Genomic DNA, 17,949 nt, shown 5'->3' with positions numbered 1-17,949 from the left:
ATTCCAGCAGGATTATCCCTGTCAGGTTCTGCTCCCAACATGCATTTATTAAGGATAAAAACAAATATTAAAAGAACACTAAAAAAAGAGAGAATTTGCAATCCAAATGTTTCATTTCAGGTGGATCTGGGTTATGACTGATCCAGGAAGGGACAGTTAATTCACACAAAAATGGGCCAAAAATCCAGTTTCACCACCCTTGTGGCAAATTCCTGCTATGGGAGTCATGAGATGATGCCTTGGATATCAATTCCCTCACAAGAATTTACATCCAAGGGCTGGAAAATGAATTCCATAGGTCAAGTCTGTCTTTGACCCCAAGGGGGAATCTGCTCCTGAGCAGGGAATTGAGTAAGGCTGAAGAATTCCAAGTGATTTTCCCACTGCAGACACATCAAAATCTGGTAAAAATGAGAAATTCATGTTTTCCCCCTAAAATCAGGTGCCAGCTCAGTGGTTGTCAACCCCAAACTCTTCATTCCCACCAGTCTGCAAGGAACTGCTCAGGGATAGGTAGGAGGAATCTCCCTGAAAGGGAAGTTCCCAGCAATTGGTGGTTTATTAGGCTTTAAGGCATGGATTCAGCCTCTCAGGATAAAATCTGGTACCTCAGTGAGGCAGATTTTCCTTCCCCATGCCATTAATTGGAGAAATCCAATGATTTCTCATGGAATTGAGTACAAGACATACTGAGGGATGCAAAGTGGTATTTTTTCAACTGCATTTTTCCAAGTTCGTTGAACATTTTCTTTATATTTTTTTTAAGTGGCTCCCAATTTACATTGTGGTTCTCATTACTGTGTTTCTTGTGGATTTCTAAGAGAATTAAAAACATAAAGAGGTTATAATTCACAAAAGAGACAAACCTGTGCTGTGTTTCTCCTGGGTGTGGAAATCTTTGAAATGGGGATTTTTGTGGCAGAGAGAGATCTGAACCAAGGGAGTCTCATCCACCTTCAGAAGAATCCACAGATTTCATTCTCCAGAGCTGAGATGTGAATAGGAAAAGAAAAACAATCAGCTTTTCTCAGCTTCAGATTCCTCAGCAAGAACATGTGCTTGTGTTTTACATCAGGGAGGCAGCAGGGAATGGGGAAGGAGGAGGGGAGGGAAAGGGACAGACTGGAGAGGGGTAGGAATGATTTTTTTTTTTGTCCTGATATCCTAACCCTGAACATAATTTCCCATTGTCTTGAGGCAGCAGTTGCTCCACTAACTATCCCAGAATAATCCATGTGGGAAGAGCCCTTCAGGATCAGCCAGTGCCACCCCAGCAGCACCAGCATCACCCAAACCATGTCCCCAAGGGACACATCCAGACTGCTCCTGGACACTAGGATCTGAGTGCCACAGGAACAGCTGATCTGCTGGAATGTTGGCTGCTATCCAGAATATCCAAAATATTCAAACTGGTAAAATCCTGTCTCTGAATATTCCAATAACTCCATGGCTGGAGGTCAGAGATGCACAAAGGATTCACTGTCCTCAATTCCTTGTGGAGAAGGACACCTGGGATGGTCCTTTGTGGCTAAAGGAAAATCCCAGAGTCACAGAATCCCAGAATCACCCAGGTGGGAAGAGATCCTCAGGATCATCCAGTGCCATCCTCACCCCAAACCATGTCCCCAAGGGCCACCTCCAGTCACCTCTGGGACACTTGGACTCCACCACCTCCCTGAATGGGCAACTCATTGCAGTGCCTGACCACTCTGTGAGGGAAAAAAGTGTTTCTAATCCCTAATCTCACCCTCCCAGGTGCAATCTGAGGCCATTTCCTCTCCTCCTTTCCCTTGGGACACTCAGCACAGCCTGACCCCCTCCCTGCCCCTCCTGTCAGAGTTGTGCAGAGCAATGAGGTTCCCCTGAGCTCCTCTGCTCCACACTGAGCTCCTTTCCCAGCTCCCTCACTGCTCCTCCCAGGCAGTGCCGATGGATTCGGAGTGGTGTGAGGTGAGAATGAGGAAAGGAATAGCTGTGGTGCCTCCGGGGAAAGGCAGGGATTGCACAGCACTTGGCACTGCTTGGGACACCATGGCTGCTGCCACCCCTGGCCCACTGACTGCTGCCCTGCCCTGCCCTGCTGGCAGCTCCTGGGGACAGGGAGCAGCTCCAGCCACACAGCACCAATCCCAGCTCTGCTCTGGATTCCCAGCAAGCAGGAGAAGCCCAAAGCTGAAGGGATCAGAGTGCTGGCTCTGCTGCCTGGCTGGGATTTGGTGCCAGGGCTCAGGAGCTGTGGGCTCCAGGCTGTTTGCACATTTGTTCCATGGAAAGGTGTGTCCTGCCATCCCTGACACAGCACAGCCTGTGGGACTAGGAATGGGATAACAGAGTCATGGAATGGTCTGGGGTGGAAGGAGCTTAAAACTCATCTTGTTCCACCCTCCTCCCACTGTCCCAGGCTGCTCCAAGCCCCAATGTCCAACCTGGCCTTGGACACTGCCAGGGATCCAGGGGCAGCCACAGCTTCTCTGGGAATTCCATCCCAGGGCCTCCCCACCCTGCCAGGGAACAATTCCTTCCCAATATCCCATCTAACCCTTCCTTCCTCCACCTTCAGGCCATTCCCCTGTGTCCTGTCCCTCCATCCCTTGTCCCCAGTCCCTCTCCAGCTCTCCTAGAGCTCCTTTAGGCTCTGGAAAAGCTCTAAGATCTCCCCAGAACCTTCTCTTCTCCAGGCTGGACAACTCCAATCACCTGCTTTCTATCACTTTAGTACCAAGGAATTATCCAAAGGAAGCAATTTGTATCACAGGAATTGTTTTTCCTGGTTTGTATTCTTTGGGAAAAGGAGGGTGAAGCCCCCAGGAAGGATTTGATGGAAACAAGCATTAGGAAAGAGGAAGTGTTTGCTGCCAATTTCCCAAAAACAAGAGAAAACCAGAACAATCTCCTTTTCCTGAAGAGGGCTGGGGAAGCTTTGTGAAACTCCTTCCCTCTGGGAGGCTGAGGCCTGGCAAAACTTTTCTCCCCAATCCCATTTAATGAGGATGGACATGTGTGGGCAGGAAAAAGAGCTGAGTCTGAAAGCCAAGGAACTTTGGGATTTCACAGAAACCCCTCCAACACGAGTCCTTGTCTTTCCTGCACTCCCCCTCTGCTGCTGTATAGGATAATTACAGCCCATGTTTTCCACAAAACCCCATAACCCTTCGTGGGGAAGGCAAATATTGTGGCTCATCCAGTTGTGACTCAACTGGTAATTTGGGATGACAAGCAATTCCTTGGACATCTGACTCAAGTTAATGGGAGGATGTTACCCAACAGCAGCACCTTAGTCAAGAGCCCTTAAAATAACATCCCAGCTCCTCAGCAGGGTTGAAATTCCTATTATTTGATTAGGTTTGTCAGCAGGAGGCTCAGGGCACTTGATCACTGCAGGAAAGCCAAGCAAAGCTCTGGTCCCACTCAGGAATGTGTGTGTGTGTGTGGAGATTCTCTCTAAAATGTGGAAGAAAAGGATGAAATGTTCTTTGCATAAGGACAAGAGGCAGAGCAGATGCAAATGTTGGGGGAGAAGCTGCCACAGATGTCCCTCTGCTGAGCTGGAATGCAAATCACCCCAATTTCCATCATGTTTCATTGACTAATGATTCCTAAATGCTTCTCCAAGCCTCATCTTCATGGAAAAAAAAAACCCCACAAACATTTCTTTTCCCTCCAGCTCTTGCAGCAAGTCTGCAATGAGTGGCCTAACTCATTTTCAAGTCCTCAGTCCTGACAGCTTTCTGCCACCCTGGGCCAAAAGCACTTGGGGACATAATTTAGGGGTGATTGTGGTGGGACTGGATGGTCCTGGAGGTCTCCCCCATGCTGGATGATTTGGGATTCTGGGATGAGAGCTTTTGTGAGTGAGCAGGCAAAGTGGAGCCCACAGAGAAGGAATGGAAATCCAGGAGACATCACTCCAAGCTCATCCTCTTTCCCTGCAGACTTATTCCTTGGGATTTCTTCCTGCAGGGCCCACGTGGGAGAGGAAAAGGCTTGGAAAGAAGAGGGAGCTCACAAATGATGGTCTGTGTGAGAAAAGCAAAATAATAAACCTGGTTTAGAGCACCAACACGAGGCCCAGACTCACTTCTGTGACTCCAACTCCACTGCCAGGAGCTGCCATTTGGTATTGCTTGGCTCAGAGCCTCCTGACATCCCTGAGAAGCACCAGGCTGGGAATAAGCTGAGTTTAGGGCAGAGAAATGAGTCAGAGCAGATCAAATAGAGCTGGGGGACTGCAAAAGGGCCACAGCACTGGGAGCTGAGGCACTGGGCAGCAAAGCCAAGCAGCAGGAAGTCCAGGGAAAAAAAAAGGGATAATCAAAAAGGAGAGTCACCCATGCACTGGGCAGCAAAGCCAAGCAGCAGGAAGTCCACAGGAAAAAAAAAGGGATAATCAAAAAGGAGAGTCACCCATCTGTGTTCCTAGGGATCAACAGGAAGCAGCCACGTCCCAGCCTTGGGACAGACTGGGACCAGCCTTGCAGGGATGCTGCACTGATGGACATTTCCAGGAGCTCTCTCTGATCCAAAGCCTCCTCTGCTCCAGGAGGAATGGCTGCCATGTGGAAATGCACATGGATAAAAGCCTAATCACTCATTTGTGCCCCAAACAAACCTTCCCTCTGCAGGAGCACAGGAGGAGCTCACTGCTGTGGGATAACCTGGAGCAGCTGCCAGGAATTCCTGTTATCAGCTGTGATTATCCCAAACTGCTCCACGCTGAGCTCAGGTCCAGCTGAGCCCAGACATGCTGGAATTGCTCCAGCAGCCAAAACAAACCAGTTTCAAAGCCAAAACATACCTGGGGAGTGCTGTGGGCTGTGCCACCTCCCAGTCCCTGGGCAAAAATGGCCCTTGGAGCAAATCCAGGGGGAAAACAACTCCAGTTTGGGAAACTTCACCTGAGGTGTCCCCACAGACTCGTGGGGTGGACATTGGGCTGTTTTCCATGTGGTGCTGCAATGGAAAAGAGATCCAAAGCTCTTGGAGTGTCCAGAGGATGGGGAAAGGTCTGGAGGGACACAGGAGGAGCAGCTGAGGAATACCTGCAATATATACCTGGAATATCCAGCTGGAGAGACTGAGGGGACATTCCTCAGGGGTTTGGCCATGGCTTGGATGGATGATCCCTGGGGGTTCCTTCCCTTCCCAGGGATATTCCCTCAGAATATTCCAGTTCCCTCAGGATATTCCAATTCCCTCAGGATATTCCAATTCCCTCAGGATATTCCAATTCCCTCAGAGTATTCCAGTTCCCTCAGGACATTCCAACTCCCTCAGGACATTCCAGCTCCCTCAGGATACTCCAGCTCCCTCAGGATATTCCAGCTCCCTCAGGATATTCCAACTCCCTCAGGATATTCCAACTCCCTCAGGATATTCCAATTCCCTCAGGATATTCCAACTCCCTCAGGATATTCCAATTCCCTCAGAATATTCCAGTTCCCTAGGATATTCCAATTCCCTCAGGATATTCCAACTCCCTCAGGATATTCCAACTCCCAACGTGAGGTCCATCAGTTCCCCACTAACCTTGAAGGCTGAGGTTAATACACAGTTAATAAATAGTAACTAATTAACTATTTCAGAGATGCTGTAATCAGAGGATGCAACAAGTTAATGCATCCTTGGAAGCAATTCTGGCAGACTGGAGCTGGGATTCCAGGGAATTATGAAAGATTTTCCCCACACAGAACATTTGCAGTTTTCCTGAGCAAAGCAGAGCAAGGAAAAAGCAGGTGGAATTGCTGAGGGAGGTGGGAAAGTGGGGAAGGAAATACCAGAATTGTTTGCCTGGGAGGCCCTGGGGTGAGCTGTGCCTCCCTCCAGCCCCAGGCTGGGCTGACTGGCACAAATCTCAGACTAAAAGTGTCACTAAAATTAAGCTGAGCTCATCTCAGCCAAGGTCTGATGCCCCAACTGTCCTGCTGAAGGCTGATTTTTCACCTGAAGGAGCACAGACACCCCTCAGCCTTGAGCTCCCCATCCCAGCAGCACTTGAGTCACCTCAGAACTCGGCAGAGTTTCATTTGTTTCCCTTAAAATCCCAGCAGCTCCTTTCCTCATCACTCCATGAGGATTTCAGCTTTTAAAACCACCCAGCCTTCATGTGAATCAAAGGAGCCCCAAAGGTGCAAATGCTGCAAGTTTAAAAGCCAATAATCCTTTTATTTTCTGTCTGGTGACAACAACAATATCAGAAACAGTGACAGACCTGTGCAAGGGATGTGCAGCCTGAACAGTGCTTTGGAAAAGAGAATTTTATGGAACAGGGGAGTTCTGCAGTTCTGGAGGCACCAGAGTGTGACCTGGCTCATTTTTTGGGATGGGAATTTCTACAAGAGGTTCCTGTGAAGATCCCCTGCTGTTGTAGATGTGGATGTGGCCCTTGGGGACATGGCTTGGGGTGATGGTGGCACTGGGTGATCCTGAAGGACTCTTCCCACATTGGTGATTCTGGGATTCACTGAGCATTCCAAAGCTCTCCATCCTTGTTGCCTCCTCTCCCTCAATAAATTGAATTGAATTCTCTATTCCTCTTTTAAATGTGTTTGTAAGCATAAAACCTTTATGTTTCCAAGGACTCAGTGCTCTGGGCTGGGTGACATTGGGCTCAGCTTGGCCTCCATGGGCTGGGAGGGCTTTTCCAACCTCAGGTATTCTGGAATTCTGGGATTCCTTCAGAATTCGAGGTCACCACTTGGTTCCTGAAGGAGCAAAGCTGAGCAGCTGTCTCCCCCCAGTGTCAGCATTTTTTCCTGTCCAAGTTGTGGCACACAGGATTCCCAAAGGTAAAATCACCTGGAAGCTCTGACAGCACAGCTCAAACCCTTCCCTGGAATGTCAGGGAGCAGGGATTGGTTCCATTTGGGAAGGGATGAGACTGGAGAAGACCTATTCTTATATTAGGAATTATAGGATAATCCCCATCCCAAGCTCTGGGCATAGCTGAGCTCTGATGCTACACTGAAGTTTAGGAATGGCCTCAAGCAGGAGGAAGGAAGGGCTGGATGAGATATTGGGAAGGAATTGTTCCCTGGCAGGGTGGGGAGGCCCTGGGATGGAATTCCCAGAGAAGCTGTGGCTGCCCCTGGATCCCTGGCAGTGTCCAAGGCCAGGCTGGACATTGGGGCTTGGAGCAGCCTGGGACAGTGGAAGGTGTCCCTGCCATGGCTGGGGTGGCACTGGATGATCCTTAAAATCCCTCCCACCCCAAACCAATCTGGGATTCTAAAAATCAGGTTGGACCAGATTTGAAGTCTTCACCTGCAAAGAATTTTCCATTTGGCTGCAGAGGCATAAAGGTGATAATTTGGAGGATTTCTGAGGAGACTCCTCCCAGCTCCTCCCCTCTCTATCCAAACCAGGGGCAAAAAAAGAGCATTAATTCCCTGGGCAGCTCTGGGCTGTGGCTCCACAAAATTCCTGGGTTTCCCTCAGCAGCCTTGGAGGGAGGTGAGTCCCAGGCTGTTCTCCCTGACTGAATTCAATTCCCACCCAATTCACCTCAGAATGCACAGGTGGGGATAGAGGAGAACTGCTGGATTACCTGGGATTCTGGGAATTCCTCAGCCTGTGGAATCAGAGGCTGCCACAGCATGGATATTTCTCCAGGATACAGCAGAATATTGCACAGCAGGATATTTCTCTGTGCTGGGAATGACTTTCTGTGCTGCTTTTGCTCTCCAGTCTCCAAGGAGACAGCAGGAAAAGTGAGATTTTCAATAGCCCTGCAGTTGCAGGGAGTGATTCCAGCAGAGCCAGAGCTCCCTGAGCATCCCTGCACTCCCAAATCAGGTGAGGGCTGAGGAACCACAGCAGTCCCAGGGCTTCTCCAACCTCCTCTTCCCTCCTTTCCCCACTCCACTGGCAGATTCCTGCTGCTCCTTCACTTCCAGAAGGGTTTAGAAAGTGCTTTGGAATGGAAATGTGATCGGAAATGTGAAGGCAAAGGTACCTGAGGCACTGCCACACCTGAGCCTTTATTGCTGAATTTCTGCATTTCTCTGGTGATGAACCTGAATCTGCTCTGGAGCCAGGAATTCCCAGAGAAGCTGTGGCTGCCCCTGGATCCCTGGCAGTGTCCAAGGCCAGGCTGGGGTTTGCAGCAGCCTGGGAAAGTGGAAGGATGGAACAAGGTGGTTTTAGCTCTGTTCCAAGCCAAACCATTCCAGGACTCCATGAGCAAGTTATCCTCCAGGATTTGGTGTCACTGCAGAGGAACAGCCAACCCCAGGCTGAGCAGAAAACAGGGAACCAGAGAGTTCTCAGGATAAACCTCCTTCCATGAAGGTGATGCTGTGATTTCCATGGATCCAAGAAGTCCTGGCTGCACAGAGTGCCTGGAAAAGCTCCTCTCCTGGGTTTGTCCATGAGGTTCCCATGGAGAATTCACAGACTGATCCTTGCAGGAAGCAGCTGCTCTGCAGAAGCTGCACTGAGCTCTCTCCACTTCCTTCCATCACTCCATGAATTTTGGACCATCCCAGGATGGATCCAGAGCATTTTCCTCCTCAATTTTTCCCTCCAGAGTGTTTTCCTGTTCCATGCCAGCCACCTCCTTGCAGCTGATCCTTCCCAAATGCCTCCCCTGCAGCTCCAATCCTTTAAGGAAGCAGCAGCCCAATTTATTTTTTTAACAAAGGCTTTTTTATTGCATCAATCAACGCTCAGATACTTTGCTGTACATATAAAAAACGGAGATCCTTCAAGTGAGATCATTCAAGATCATTCTGAGGTTACACATCCTTCTTTTCCAGGAAGGCTTCATCCTCCTGGGAAAGGAATCCAGTGGCAGCTGCCAAGTGTCAGGAATCTGCAGGGTGGGGAGACAGCAGTGAGGACAGAGGGCACCAGGAGCTCCAGTGCCCAGGGAATTCAGGATTGGGCAGGGAAATTCCTGTGGAATCAGAGAGGTTTGATGGTGACATCAGAGGGTGATGTCACCTGCTGGGCACAGAGGTTTTGTGGGATGAGCTGCTGATGCTGGTGCAGAAATCCCTGCAGCTGAGGGTTTTGCCAAACAGAATTCCCAGGGACAACACTGCACAGAATCCCAGAATCCCAGACTGGTTTGGGTTAGGAGGGACCTTAAACCTCATCCCACCCCACCCCTGCCATGGCAGGGACAACATCCACTATCCCAGGTTGCTCCAAGTCCTTCCCAACCTTCCCTTTTCCAAGGAAGTAGCCCAAATCTATTTGGAATCTGCTGGAAACAGGAGACTGAAAAACCCTTTGGTATTGTTGGGGTTTTTTCTGTGCAAATAGAAAAAATTTCGTTCCCATGGTTATTCCCAAAGCCTCGTTTCTAGGCACAATTCCCAATTTTTGTTGCAGGGAATAAAACAGGGAAATAAAATCTAATAAAGACTTGAAGAACTGAAAGTTTCTTTAGATGGGAGGGGATGACCTCAGAAGGGGAAATCAGTTTTTGATGGGAATAAAGAGCAACATTACATCAAACTCCCACTGAGCTTCCAAAGGGCAGGCAGGAATAGAATTCCCATTTTGCTGCAGCACAGGGAGAAGGAAACTGCTACAGAAATGACAGGCAAGGGAATAGAATCTTAGCAGGGAATAGAATCTTAGCACCAGGCAGGACTCATTCTGCTCATGGATTCGATCCAAGAAAGCAGGGGTTGCTTCAACTTTGGAAACAGAGGGGAGGAATTCAGGAATTTCAGGATGAAAACCCCAAATTTAAGGAATTCTAATGTTTATTTTGCTGTTTCAAGAAGAAAACTGTGTATTTTTCTCGGGGAATGATACATGGTGGATGTTCCATGGCATAACCTGCCACTTTGGGGATTCCATGGGGTGGAATTTGGCCTTTCCAGCTAAACCACCCCCAAGCTGTCAATTATTTCACCAATCTAGAAAGGCTGATTATTTTCTACCTTAATTATGGGACTGAAGGCCCAGAGTTCTGACTGCAGCATCCCACCTGACTGCTTTCCTGCAGTTATTCCCAATTTAACCCCGTCTTTGGGCATCAGGGATAAAAATCCTGGGAGATACAGAACAGCCAGGGAATATGGTGCTAAAATATCCTCAAACACGGGTTTTCTGCCAAGTTTTCCAGTGATTAACACGATTCCCACAAAGAATGAGTGAGCAAATATCCTGAAACATCCCAAATATCCCAAGAGCTCAGCTCCTCTGCTGATTACATATTCCATATCAACCCCAGTGGGATTAATGATGTCATTCCCAAAGCCCAGGATGTGGGATCAATCCCATACCTGAGGGATTCTTCACTCATCCTTCTTGTCTGCTTCTGCTTTCAGCCTCTCTGCACGTTCCCTCTTCAGTTTCTCCTCAATTTTCTTGCTCTGGTACATTTTGACTCCAGCAAAGGCCAAGCAAAGGATCAATGTTTTAGCTGCCAAAATGTACATCAGCAGTGGGAAGTTCTCCAGAGCCTGGAATGCAAGAGAATCTATTTAGGCACTTCTGGAACACCTGGACAATTAAAAATGAATTTATAAGGATGTTCTGCATCTCTCATTTCAGTGGAAATACTCCTCTCTCTCTCTCTCTGTGTTTTTTATTTCTGTGGGAAATTAAACCAGGCAGAGCAACAAAGCCAATGGAAAATCCCCTTCCCTCAAGTTCTGAAGCCCCTTTTGCTTGTTTTACTGTAATATTTGCACCATCTGAAGCTGAAAAAAAGAGGAAAACTGAGTATTCTAGGGAAATTGTGAAAGTGGAAATGCTGCTGAACAATCCTCAAAAGTGATGACCTGTGGGGATCAGCAGGGCATGGATGATTGCTGTGGGTCTCTCCCAAATCAGGATATTCCATAACACTTGGAATTCTCCCTGTCCCCTCAGCCTCCCAGCATCTCCCAAGGCTGTCAGGACACCATCAGAGCTCTGAATTTAGGCCAAGCCTTGTGTCCAAGCAGGGAGTTGGGAAGAACAGCAGCAGGCTCTGTCAATCTCCCCACAGCCCCAGGGGCAACTCTGAATCAGCAGCTCTGCAGCACCAGGGAAGGCAGGGCAGGGCTGGGGAACAGAGTGATTTAATTTGTTAAAACTGTTAATTAAAGAATCATGGAATGGTTTGGGTTGGGAGGGATTTTAAGGATCATCCAAGCTGCCATGGCAGGGACACCTCCCACTGTCCCAGGCTGCTCCAACCCCAATGTCCAACCTGACCTTGGACACTGCCAGGGATCCAGGAGCAGCCACAGCTTCTCTGGGAATTCCATCCCAGGGCCTCCCCACCCTGCCAGGGAACAATTCCTAATTCCCAAGATCCCATCCCTCCCTGCCCTCTGGCACTTTGCAGCCATTCCCTGTGTCCTGTCCCTGCAGCCCTTGGCAATTGTCTCTCTCCATGTTTCCTGCAGCTCCTTCAGGCCCCAAAAGGCCACAATGAGGTCACCCCAAAGCTTCTCCTCTCCAGGCTGAACAATCCCAGCTCTGCCAGCCTTTCCTCCCAGCAGAGCTGCTCCATCCCGCTGCTCATCCTGCTGTCTTCATGGATTTGTTCCAACAGCTCCATGCAGGAGCTGCTTCAACACTGTGGTGCCTCACATGTGAACCTGCAAAGATTTTTATGGCCCCAAAACACAAAAAAACCAGCCAAGCAAAAAAAAAACCAAAAACAACAAAAAACCAAAAAACCACAGTGGAGAAACCTTTGCCCAGTAACAAAAGGAGCTGAGGGAAGAGCAGCCAGAGAAAAGCCTGGAAAGAGGAAAGGTAGGAAGAGCAGGGGATTTGAGCTCAGGTCTGAAATGTGAAGCCCCAACAGCAAATCCTGGGGCAAACACGTCTGGCAAGGAAGGGCAGCAACAACAAATCCCCTGTCCCTGAGAGTGGGGTGGGGAAACAACCCTCCCCTGGCAAATCCTGCAACACCAAACCCACCCAACACATCCCACATGGGAAGAATCCTCCTTTGGGAATGTGCAGCAGCCTCACCTTCCAGTTGAAGGCCACCATCTCGGCTGTGGGTGCCCCAGGACTGGGGGGTCACACTCCTGGAGGCACAGGGCAGGGCAGGAGCATCTTGGAGAAATGGAAAATAAAGCACAATCAACTCCTGACGGGATGGAAATTAAAGCAGGATGAACTCTTGAAGGAATGGAAATGAAAAGAGAATTAAAGAAGCTGCTGCTGAGTCCACCCTGCTGCTCTGCCTGACAGTGTTCCCCCAGTGACTTGCAGGGACCTTTGTGGGGCTGAGTGACAGGAGCAGGACAGGGCAGCTGCTGGGGCTGGGATCCCAAATCCTGGCAGCTGGCCCAGGAAAACATGGAAAACATGGAAGCTGGGTGTGCTCCCCCTGCCTGGCTGGGCTGGGATCTGAGGGGGACAGAGCTCCCCAGGAGCTGCCTTGGGCTCTTGGAGGGTTTCTAAACCCACCTGCTCTGTTTGGAATCTGAAAAAAAAGCCTGAATGCCTCATTACTCCTCTAATTTATCAGTTCTCTGTGATTAATTCAATTCTCCATACCAACAGCATAGAAATACATATTAGCAATGTAACAAATAAAAACACCAGCAAACCAAGCACTCCCTGGAGCCCTGAGTGTCACCAACCATTCCAGAGCTGAATTTCTGGGATGAAAAGCCTGAGGAGATGCTCAGGGCTGCAGCTCACAGCTCTCTGCTCCACCTCCTCAGCTGCTGGAATCCAAATTAACCCCTGGAGACCTTTCCTGAACATGGAGCAAGAGTGGAAAAGCAGGAGGGAATATTCCAGCACAGTGCAGAGCTGGGCTGAATAAATCACCACCATGCTGAGCTTCCTCCAAGGAGCAAAGGAAATCTTGCAGCTCCTGCCCTGCTCAGGCAGTTTCTGGGGAGATGTTCTAATTTCTCCAGCCAGGGCATCCTCTCCTCTCCTTTCCCCTACCTGCAAAACCCTCTGGAAACATTTCCACACCTCCAGAGATCTCTGGGATCAAGATCCACCTACAGCAGAGCCCTGGAGTGGTTATTACCACAAAATTCCTGTTTGTCACTCACTGCTTCTGTGTTGATCCTGATTGTGCAGCTCCTTATCCTGCTGGGAAAATGTCAGGGTGGTTGTAGAACGGATGAGTCAGGAGTGTTACACCTCCAAAAAAAGGTATTTTCACTTCACAGAATCACAGAATCCCAGAATGGTTTGGGTTGGAAAGACCTCAGAGATCATCCCATTCATTGGCAGGGACACCTTGCACTGTCCCAGGCTGCTCCAGCCTGGCCTTGGATAATTCCAGGGATCCAGGGGCAGCCACAGCTTCTCTGGGAATTCTATCCCAGGGCCTCCCCACCCTCCCAGGGAACAATTCCTTCCCAATATCCCATCTAACCCTGCCTTCCTCCTCCAGCCTGAGGCCATTCCCCCTTCTCCTGTCACTCCATGCTCTTGTCCAAAGTCCCTCTCCATGTTTCTTGTAATCCCAAAATGTTTCCTGGGAGAGCTGACACTTGTGCTGCTCTGTCCCCACAGTGTCTTGTGCAGCTGGAACTGAGTGGGAATGTCTCTGCTCCCTCCAGGCTGCATTCCCACATCCCACCAGCCTCCAGCAGCCACGCACTTCTCTCCACTTCATCTCTAGCTTTTCCAGTCTCCATTTGATCCCAGCTTTTATTAAATCCAGCTGGAACCTCAGGATTGAAAAAAGCAGGTGAGACTGCAGCACAGGGCAAGGAGAAGAAAGTGGGAAGAGGAGAGAAAGTGGGGAGAGGATTTTGCCCAGAGAAGCTGTGGCTGCCCCTGGATCCCTGGCAGTGTCCAAGGCCAGGTTGGACATTGGGGCTTGGAGCAGCCTGGGACAGTGGAAGGTGTCCCTGCCATGGCTGGGGTGGCACTGGATGGGATTTAAGATCCCTTCCAACCCAAACCATTCCAGGATTCACTTCACATTTTAAAAACCTCATTTATGAGCACTGAGGCCATCAGTGCAAGAGCAAAGAGCTCCGACATCACATCGCTTTCAAGGTTGGGATATCTTAAAAGCCTGCAGGCAAACAAACAGCTGGAATTCCTTGTTTGCCTTTCCCGAGGAGATAAGGCACAGATAGGAGCTGGGAACACATCCACATTGTTCCCTGCCCAGGAAAATGCAGGCTCCCTTGGCAAACAGGGACACAGCCTGGGCCCCACTGAAGGGCACTGCTCCCCTCACTGCCGGGGAAGGAGCTCTGGTGTGCAGCCACGTGAGCAGGGACAGGAGCACCAGGCTCTGCCTGCAGCTCTGCCAGGTATTCCCTGATATTTGATGGGATCAATGGGAGCAGCCTCACATGGATCCCCTGGGATTGCAGCTCCCAGGCACTACCTGCTCACTGCCAGGTCTCCTCTGAGGTTTTATTCCTTAAAAAACGGGGTGTGGCTGCCCTGCAAGGCTGCTGTGGTGATGAGGAGACTTTTCCCTTGTGGCTGCCCCAGCCCTGGAAGTGTCCAAGGGCAGCTTGGACAGGGCTTGGAGCAATCTGGGACAGTGGAAGGTGTCCCTGCCCATGGCAGGGGTGGCACTGGGTGGGTTTTAATGTCCCTCCCAAACCCAAACCATCCTGGGATTCTGGCATTCCACACTGTGTGTGCAGCATTGTCCCAGGGAATTCTGTTTGGTGAAGCAGCTCAGATTCCTGCAGATGGGAAGAGGAGAGGATCTGTCCACATCCAACCTTGGTGCTGTGTCAGCAACTCCCTGTGCATTGCTCTGGGACCCTCAGGGTGCAGAGCAGGCACAGAGCTCACATCCCATCTCAGAGGGTCGTGTCCCTCAGGCAGGGCTGCACCACACCCCAGAGCTTGGGATCAGCCCTGATTCCAGCCCCAGGATCTCTGCCCAGCTCTGCCCTGTGCAACACAGCCCCCAGCTGGGCCCCAGGCACGTGGGAGGCCTGTGGTGAGCATGGAATTGAATCCAGGGGGGCCAGCCCCGGGATTGGAGCTCCAGCCCTCCCCAGGAACCACAGCCCAGCTCTCAGGCATTGTCTGCACAGCATGGAGAGCCCTGGGCCACCACAGAACATCCACAGCATCACAAGCCCTGGCTGGACATCTCAGCCTGCCTGCCAGGAGCTCCATCATTCCCACAAAATGGGCATGGAGAGATTCCTTTGGGGATTGTGAACTGCTCCAGCCACGAGGCCTCGGGAAGCACTGAGCTACTGAGTTACCTGAGTGCACTTCAATGGAATATTTCTGAGCTACAGGACGGGTTTCACTCACCAAGGCCAGGCTGGATGGGGCTCTGAGCAACCTGGAAGGTGTCCCAGCCCATGGCAGGGCTTGGAATGAGATGAACTTTAAGGTCCTTTCCAACCCAAACCTTCTGTAATTCTGGTTTGGGATCAACTCAAAGTCCCAACTCAAGCAACATCAAAAACAATTTAAAAAACCCATCAAGACCTTCATACCTGACGAAGCAGAAATTAAAATATGAGTGATTCCTTGGGCAGCTTCTTACATGCTCCAAAGTCTGGAAAACAGGAAAAAAGCAGATGGAATGTTTCAATCACATTGGCTGGATTAAAATCAACCCAAACCTAGAAATACCAGGGGCACATCAGACTGTTCCACCATGGATCCCTGGGCATCATCAGGGATCACAAAGGTCATCCCCAGGCTGGAGACAGTCTGGGAGAACTGGGATTGTCCAGCCTGGAGAAGGGACAACTCCAGGGAGACTTCAGAGCCCCTTCCAGTGCCTAAAGGTGCTAAAAAAGGAGAGACAGAGACTTTTTTACATGGGCAGAGAGGGACAGGACAAGGAGGAATGGTTTTAACTGCCAGAGGGCAGGGATGGACGGGATATGAGGAAGGAATTGTTCCCTGGGAGGGTGGGGAGGCCCTGGGATGGAATTCCCAGAGAAGCTGTGGCTGCCCTCATTCCACCCCAGCTCTGCCCTGGGCTGGAGAACAATTCAGGGTGACTGGGGAACAAGGAGGGAGGGTGGAAACAAGAAAAGTGTGGGTTGGAAAGGAAGGAAAGGGGATGGAGAGCAAGGAGAGGGAGCTGAAGGGAAAGGGGGGGTACTGGAAAACAAGGAAGAGGGGCTGGGGAACAAGAAATGGGGGCTGGAGAGCAAGGGGGGATGTCTGAAAAATAAGGAGGGTGGCTGGAGAGAAAGGAGAAGAGTGGAGAACAAAAATGATGGGACTGGAGAAGAAGGAAGGGGCTGGAGAACAAGGAAGAGGGGCTGGAGAATAAGAAAGGGGATGGAGAACAAGGAAAAGGCCAGAGAACAAGGGTAGGGGGAACACACCGGAGAGCAAGGGGGGTGAATGGAGAACAAGGGGGTGGAGAGCAAAGAGGGGGAGTGGAGATCCAGCAAAGCGGGCAAAGAACACAGAAGGGACTGGAGAGCAAGGAAACGGGGGGTGGAGAGGAGGGAATAGGGGGCTGGAGGGCAAGGACGGGAACTGGAGAGCAATGAGCGGGGCTGGGGAAGGGGCAGAGCGGGACTGGAGGGCCGGCAGGGCAGGCGGGAGGCCAGGAAGGGCAGGGAAGGCACTGGGACAGGGCAGGAAGGACAGGAGGCCGAGCAGAGCGGGGCAGGGAAGGCAGGAGGCCGGGCAGAGCGGGGCAGGGAAGGCAGGAGGCCGGGCAGGGAGGGAATGAGGCCGGGCAGAGCGGGGCAGGCCCAGCACAGGAGAGAGGAGGCCCGGTGGGAGACCAGCGGGGAGCGGAGCGGCCGGGCCCGGCGGCGATACGGGCTGAGGTTCCCCCGCTGTCCCCCCGCTGTCCCCCCGGGCCGTGAGGGAAGCAGCTCCTACCTCACGGCGCGGCCATGGCGGCGGGCGGCGCTCCGGCCTGCAGCTCCGGCACTGCTGCTCCGCCCGCTGGGCTGCGGGAGCGCTGGGAGTGTTCGCTGTCTGCCCCAAAATTAACCGTGCTGCGGGAAAGCTGCTGCCACAGGGAGCGCGGGGAGGGAGCAGAGACCCCCGAACCTTGGCTAATCCCCAGGGAAGGGATTGGGGTTGTGTCGCTGTGCTCAGGTGAGAGCTCACCTGCAGAGCTGCTCCAACCCTGGGGCTCAGCACAGCAAGGAGCTGGAGCTGCTGGAGAGAGTGCAGAGGAGGCAGCAGGATGAGCAGAGGGATGGAGCAGCTCTGCTGGGAGGAAAGGCTGGCAGAGCTGGGATTGTTCAGCCTGGAGAGGAGAAGCTTTGGGGTGACCTCATTGTGGCCTTTTGGTGCCTGAAGGAGCTGCAGGAAACATGGAGAGAGACAATTGCCAAGGGCTGCAGGGACAGGACACAGGGAATGGCTGCAAAGTGCCAGAGGGCAGGGAGAGATGGGAGATTGGGAATTAGGAATTGTTCCCTGGCAGGGTGGGGAGGCCCTGGGATGGAATTCCCAGAGAAGCTGTGGCTGCCCCTGGATCCCTGGCAGTGTCCAAGGCCAGGTTGGACATTGGGGCTTGGAGCAAACTTGGATGGGGAGTCCACTACCTGTCTGGACAACCTGTGCCAGGGCCTCACCACCCTCCTATTAAAAATTTCTTCCTAACATCTGATATAAACCTGCCCTTCTTCAGCTTCAGGCCATTCCCCCTTGTTCTGTCACTACATTCCCTTGTCCCCAGTCCCTCTCCAGCTCTCCTGGAGCTCCTTCAGGCCCTGGCAGGAGCTCTGAGCTCTCCTTGGATCCTTCCCTTCTCCAGGTGAACATCCCCAGCTATCCCAGCCTGATCCAGCCCTGCAGCAGCTCTGTGGCTCCTGTGGACTCTCTCCAGCAGCTCCACCTTTTCCTGGTGTTGATCCAGAGGCAGCTCTGCAGTTGGGGTCTCACAAGAGCAGAGGCTCAGCCTGCTGCTTGTGCCTCTTCTGCACCTCCAGCACATCTGGAGTGGGATGGCATCAGCTGTGCCAAATCTTAAAAGTCTCCAAGCCAAAGGTTCCCAAAGAAAAGAAGCCATTTGTCATTTATTTTTTAGCATGGGAGAAAATGAGAGTCATCATTAAAATCATTAATAACTATCAGATCATTAAAAACGAG

General features: G+C 51.2%; 2 protein-coding genes across 9 annotated transcripts in view; one reads left to right on the top strand and one right to left on the bottom strand.

The window, feature by feature from the left end:
* The window catches only part of SMIM11 (small integral membrane protein 11), a 30,576-nt gene extending 13,685 nt beyond the window's left edge, over positions 1–16,891 (bottom strand). For 2 of the 7 annotated variants that reach the window (XR_014855413.1, XR_014855407.1), the window contains exons 1-5: positions 16,726–16,887; positions 15,366–15,427; positions 11,929–12,015; positions 10,239–10,418; positions 867–988 (exon numbers count right to left, since the gene is read on the bottom strand). Coding sequence is in view for 5 of the 7 variants with exons in the window: in XM_085076486.1 (XP_084932612.1) it covers positions 10,251–10,418; positions 11,929–11,949 (189 nt within the window). In the remaining 2 variants the exon portion in view is untranslated. Of the gene's footprint in view, positions 1–733; positions 989–3,318; positions 8,599–8,620; positions 8,894–10,238; positions 10,419–11,928; positions 12,050–15,365; positions 15,428–16,725 lie in introns of those variants that run through there. The other 5 variants (XM_085076486.1, XM_085076612.1, XM_085076348.1 and 2 more) reach the window with 5 other exon arrangements.
* The window catches only part of KCNE1 (potassium voltage-gated channel subfamily E regulatory subunit 1), a 74,708-nt gene that overhangs the window by 29,160 nt on the left and 27,599 nt on the right, over positions 1–17,949 (top strand). The gene's annotated exons all lie outside the window — the stretch shown is intronic.

Source organism: Lichenostomus cassidix, chromosome 1, assembly GCF_008360975.1.
Source record: "Lichenostomus cassidix isolate B80296 chromosome 1, HeHo_3.0, whole genome shotgun sequence".
In the NCBI taxonomy this organism is placed as follows: Eukaryota; Metazoa; Chordata; class Aves; order Passeriformes; family Meliphagidae; genus Lichenostomus; species Lichenostomus cassidix.
The sequence above is the reverse complement of the archived record's forward strand: the minus strand, read 5'-3'. Positions and strand labels throughout refer to the sequence as shown.